General features: G+C 39.3%; 1 protein-coding gene across 1 annotated transcript; it reads left to right on the forward strand.

Annotated features, from left to right (window-relative positions):
- Positions 1-326: 326 nt before the first annotated feature.
- On the forward strand, positions 327-3,397 carry LOC104249031 (uncharacterized). The gene is made up of 5 exons (XM_009805402.2): positions 327-545; positions 1,112-1,517; positions 1,686-1,939; positions 2,519-2,637; positions 2,761-3,397. Exons 1-5 carry the CDS (start codon positions 327-329, stop codon positions 3,395-3,397), a joined length of 1,635 nt encoding a protein of 544 aa, XP_009803704.2.
- Positions 3,398-4,460: the final 1,063 nt, after the last annotated feature.

Raw genomic sequence — 4,460 nt, forward strand, 5'->3', positions numbered from 1 at the left:
TCATATTTAGTATTATTATTTACATTTTCTTTAGAGCATTATTTTTATTATATATCCGATGAACCTACGACTATGACATGTAATGAGACAATACAACATAAGAATAGTGATTCAGAGGTTCTGGAAAATGATATCATACACGAGGAAATCCTCAGATATGTGGAAAACTTTGAAAACAAACCAACATCTAATTTGGAGAAAACTTAGGGGATTCTGAAGCGGTCAAGCAAACACGCATAAGAATTCACCTATCACCATCAGAGAAGGAAGAGTACATTAGATTCCTAAAAGAGTAGAAAGACATATTTGCATGGTCCTATGACGATATGACTGGTTTGAGAACATCCACAGTGGCTGACAAGCTACACACTAATCCCATGTGTCCACCGGTAAAGGAGAAGCTCAGAAAGTTCAAGACGAATATGAGTTTGAAGATAAAAGAAGAGGTCATCAAGCAAATCAAAGCCAAGGTTCTTAGAGTGTTCGAATACCCAACTTGGTTGGCAAACATTATGCCATTTCCAAAGAAAGATGGGAAAGTTAGAGTATGTGTTGATTACTGAGATCTACACAGAGCAAGTCCCAAAGATGATTTCTCGTTGCCCAACGTACACATACTAATTGACAACTGTGCCAAGCATGAACTCAAATCCTTTCTAGATTGCTGCGTAAGGTACCATTAGATCTAGATAGATGAAGAGGATGCTAAAAAGATAGCCTACATCATAGCGTGGGGGATATACTATTACAAAATATGCTGGTTGGCCTTAAGAATGCTGGAGCCACCTAATGAGAGCCATGACAACCATTTTCCCCGATATAATACATAAGGAAATAGAGGTGTACGTGGATGAAGTTATCATCAAATCTAAAAGGAGTTCGGATCATATAGCAGACCTGAAGAAATTCTTCGACTAGCTTCGGTGGTACAATTTTAACTAAATTCTATAAAATAGGCTTTCAGAGTCACTGGTGGAAAATTTTTAGGATTCATCGTCAGCCGCTGAGGGATTGAGTTAGACCTATCAAAAGTCAAAGCTAACTTGGACTTGCCACCTCCGAAGAATGAGAAATACATGATGAGCTTTTTAGGGTGTTTTAATTACATTAGTCGCTTCATAGCACAATCTTCAAGATGCAGATGAAAGATGCTGCAACAAGCTGGACTGAAGAATGCCAGAAAGCCTTCAACAAAATCCAGGAGTATCTAACTAAACAACCTGTTCTGGTCCCACCAAAACCAGGAAAACCTCTACTACTTTATTTGTCCACATTGGACGGAGCCTTTGGTTATGTTCTGGGACAACATGATGAAACTATAAGAAAGGAGCATGCGATATATTATATGAGCAAGAAATTCACGCCTTACGAAGCCCGATACTCTTTGCTGGAATGCACCTGCAATGTTTTGACATGGATAGCTCAGAAGTTGAGGCATTACATATGTGCATACACCACATATCTCATATCATGGATGGACCCACTAAAATACATCTTTCAGAAACCAATGCCCACGGGTAAGTTAGCATAGTGGCAAATATTATTGAGCGAGTTTGACATCGTCTACATAACTCAGAAGGCAGTCAAAGGGAAAGCATTGGCAGATTATCTAGCAGAAAATCCCATAGATAGAGAATACGAACCATTGAAAATGTATTTTCCCGATTAAGAGGTATCATTTGTAGGAGAAGATATCACCGAGGCATATGATAGTTGGAGAATGTTCTTCGACGGAGCTGAAAACTTCAAAGGAGTGGGTATCAGAGTTGTCTTAGTATCAGAGACCGGCCAATACTATCTGGTCTTCGCAAAACTCAGGTTTCCATGTACCAATGATATGGCAGAATATGAGGCTTGCATCTTTAGGATTAAATTGGCCATTGACATAAATGTTCAGGAGCTACTGGTTATCGGAGATTCAGATCTCTTGGTGCACCAGGTTCTAGAGGGATGGGCTACGAAGAACACCAAAATATTGCCATATTTGCACTATGTACAAGAGTTGATCAAGATATTCACAAAGATAGAATTCAAGCATGTTCGCAGGATCTAGAATGAGTTCGTAGATGCGATAGACACTCTGTATTCCATGATACAACACCTAGACAAGAGTTTCATTGATCCTATCCCAATAGGAATTCATAAAAATTCAGCTTATTGTGCACATGTTGAAGAACAGATTGATGGAAATATGTGGTTCCACGATATCAGGAACTACCTGGAAAAGGGAGAATATCTAGAGACTGCTACCCATACTCAGAAGGGCACGCTTCGAAGATTAGCCAACCATTTCTTTTAAAGCGGGGGAATTCTGTATAGAAGGACTCCAGATCTGGGATTACTACAGTATGCTATCGCTAAGGAGGCTTCCAGATTACTTGAAGAAATACATGTTGGAACTTGCGGACTGCACATGAATGGTTTTATTTTAGACAAGAAGATATAAAGAGCAAGGTATTTCTAGATGACTATAGAAACAAACTGCATCAAGTATGTTCAGAAGTGTCACCGATGCTAGATATATGCTGACATGACAGGAGTATCACCCAATGAACTCAACGCAACAAGCTCAATGTGGCCTTTCTCTGCTTGGGATATGGATGTCATCGGCCTAATAGAACCCACTGCTTCAAATGGGCATAGATTCATTCTAGTGGCCATACACTACTTCACAAAATGGGTTAAAGCCTTATCTTATAAAGTTGTAACTAAGAAGGTCGTAGCAGATTTTGTTTGGGATCATATTGTTTGATGGATCAGAGTACCAGAGTCAATCATCACTGACAACGCCGCCAATCTCAACAGTGATCCGATGAAGGCCATGTGTGAAACATTCAAGATCAGGCATAAGAACTCCACATCATACAGGCCGCAAATGAACGGAGTCGTAGAAGCTGCCAATAAGAACATCAAGAAGATATTGAGGAAAACGGTAGACAATTACAAACAATGGCAAGAGAAGCTACCATTTGCTTTCCTTGGATATTATATCACAGTTCTCACATCAACAGGTGCAACTCACTACCTACTGGTTTACGGTACTGAAGTGGTTATTCCTGCCGAAGTAGAAATCCATTCTCTAAGAATCATACAAGAAGCTGAGCTCAGCAATGCAGAATGGGTACAAAGCTGCTATGAACAACTAGCTCTCATTTATAGGAAAAAAATGAATGTGATATGTCACGATCAACTCTACCAGAATAGAATGGCAAGAGCTTTCAACAAAAAGGTCAGGCTAAAGCAATTCACACAGGGGCAATTGGTGCTAAAGAGAATCTTCCCATACCAGGATCAAGCCAAGGGGAAGTTCTCACCCAACTGGCAAGGTCCCTACTTGTTTCATCGAGTACTAACAGGAGGAACACTTATACTTGTAGAAATGGACAAAGAGATTTGACCAAAACCTATCAATTCAAACGCAGTTAAGAGATACTATGCTTGAGATTGTTTGCATTTTTTCATTTGATGTAATTGAACTATGATTGACCTGATTCCAGTTTAAGAGGGGATATGTAGGCAGTCCTGTAGGTTCGGCCACATCTTAATAAAATCTTCATTTCTCCATGATCAAAAACTGGGGCAAGATTGCGAGTTCGTCAAACTTTATCATGTATAGAACAGCCAAGGAACATGTTGTCAAGAGTATGCACTTAAACTGGGGCAGAATTTTGAGGAGGAACCTCAATATTCTAAAGCAAGAAGCTTGCAATGTCTGTAAAATGCATCACATTCATCGGTTCATCTAAATTATTTTATCTCACGCACTATCATATATTTTAAAGAATTACATTTTACAAATAATTTGTCAAATGCATACATATTTTTCAAAAACATTTTTTATATGAATACAGGCACAATAAACACAACAGGAATATACGCAAATATATACACACAGCAAAATCACTATCTTCATACAACAAGTTGCCAAACGCAACACATCAAGCTAAGAAATATTTTACTCCCTCACAGCTATTCCTTGCTTTTCTCGCATAAGGCTAAGCACTACCTTTTCTCGCATGAGACTAAGCATTGTATCCATCTCTTCTATGAGGCTAAGCATTGCCTCCATAATTGCCTAAGGCTAAACACTGTCTTTCCTTATATGAGACTAAGGATTGTCTCTATTTCTTGTATGAGGCTAAGCATTGCCTCCGTAATTGCATAAGGCTAAGCATTGCCTTTCTTTGCATGAGACTAAGCATTGTCTCCATTTCTTGCATGAGGCTAAGAACTGCCTCTGTAATTGCATAAGGCTAAGCACTGGCTTTCCTTTCATGAGACTAAGTACTGTCTCTATTTCTCGCATTAGGCTAAGCATTGCCTCCGTAATTGCATAAGGCTAAGTACTACCTTTTCTTGCATGGGACTAAGAACTGTCTCTACTTCTCGCATGAGGCTAAGCATTGCCTCCGTAATTACATATGGCTAAGCACTGCCTTTTCTTGGCATGAGACTAAGCA

This window comes from Nicotiana sylvestris, chromosome 8 (genome assembly GCF_000393655.2).
Source record: "Nicotiana sylvestris chromosome 8, ASM39365v2, whole genome shotgun sequence".
Taxonomy (NCBI): Eukaryota; Viridiplantae; Streptophyta; class Magnoliopsida; order Solanales; family Solanaceae; genus Nicotiana; species Nicotiana sylvestris.

Excerpts from the sequence above, each read along its gene's own strand:
- LOC104249031 (XM_009805402.2), top strand. The coding sequence starts at position 327 with ATGACTGGTTTGAGAACATCCACAGTGGCTGACAAGCTACACACTAAT. Across the intron at positions 546-1,111 it reads AGAAAGATGGGAAAGTTAGA|TCGCTTCATAGCACAATCTT; the intron begins GTATGTGTTGAT and ends TAATTACATTAG. Across the intron at positions 2,638-2,760 it reads GAACCCACTGCTTCAAATGG|AGTACCAGAGTCAATCATCA; the intron begins GCATAGATTCAT and ends TTGATGGATCAG.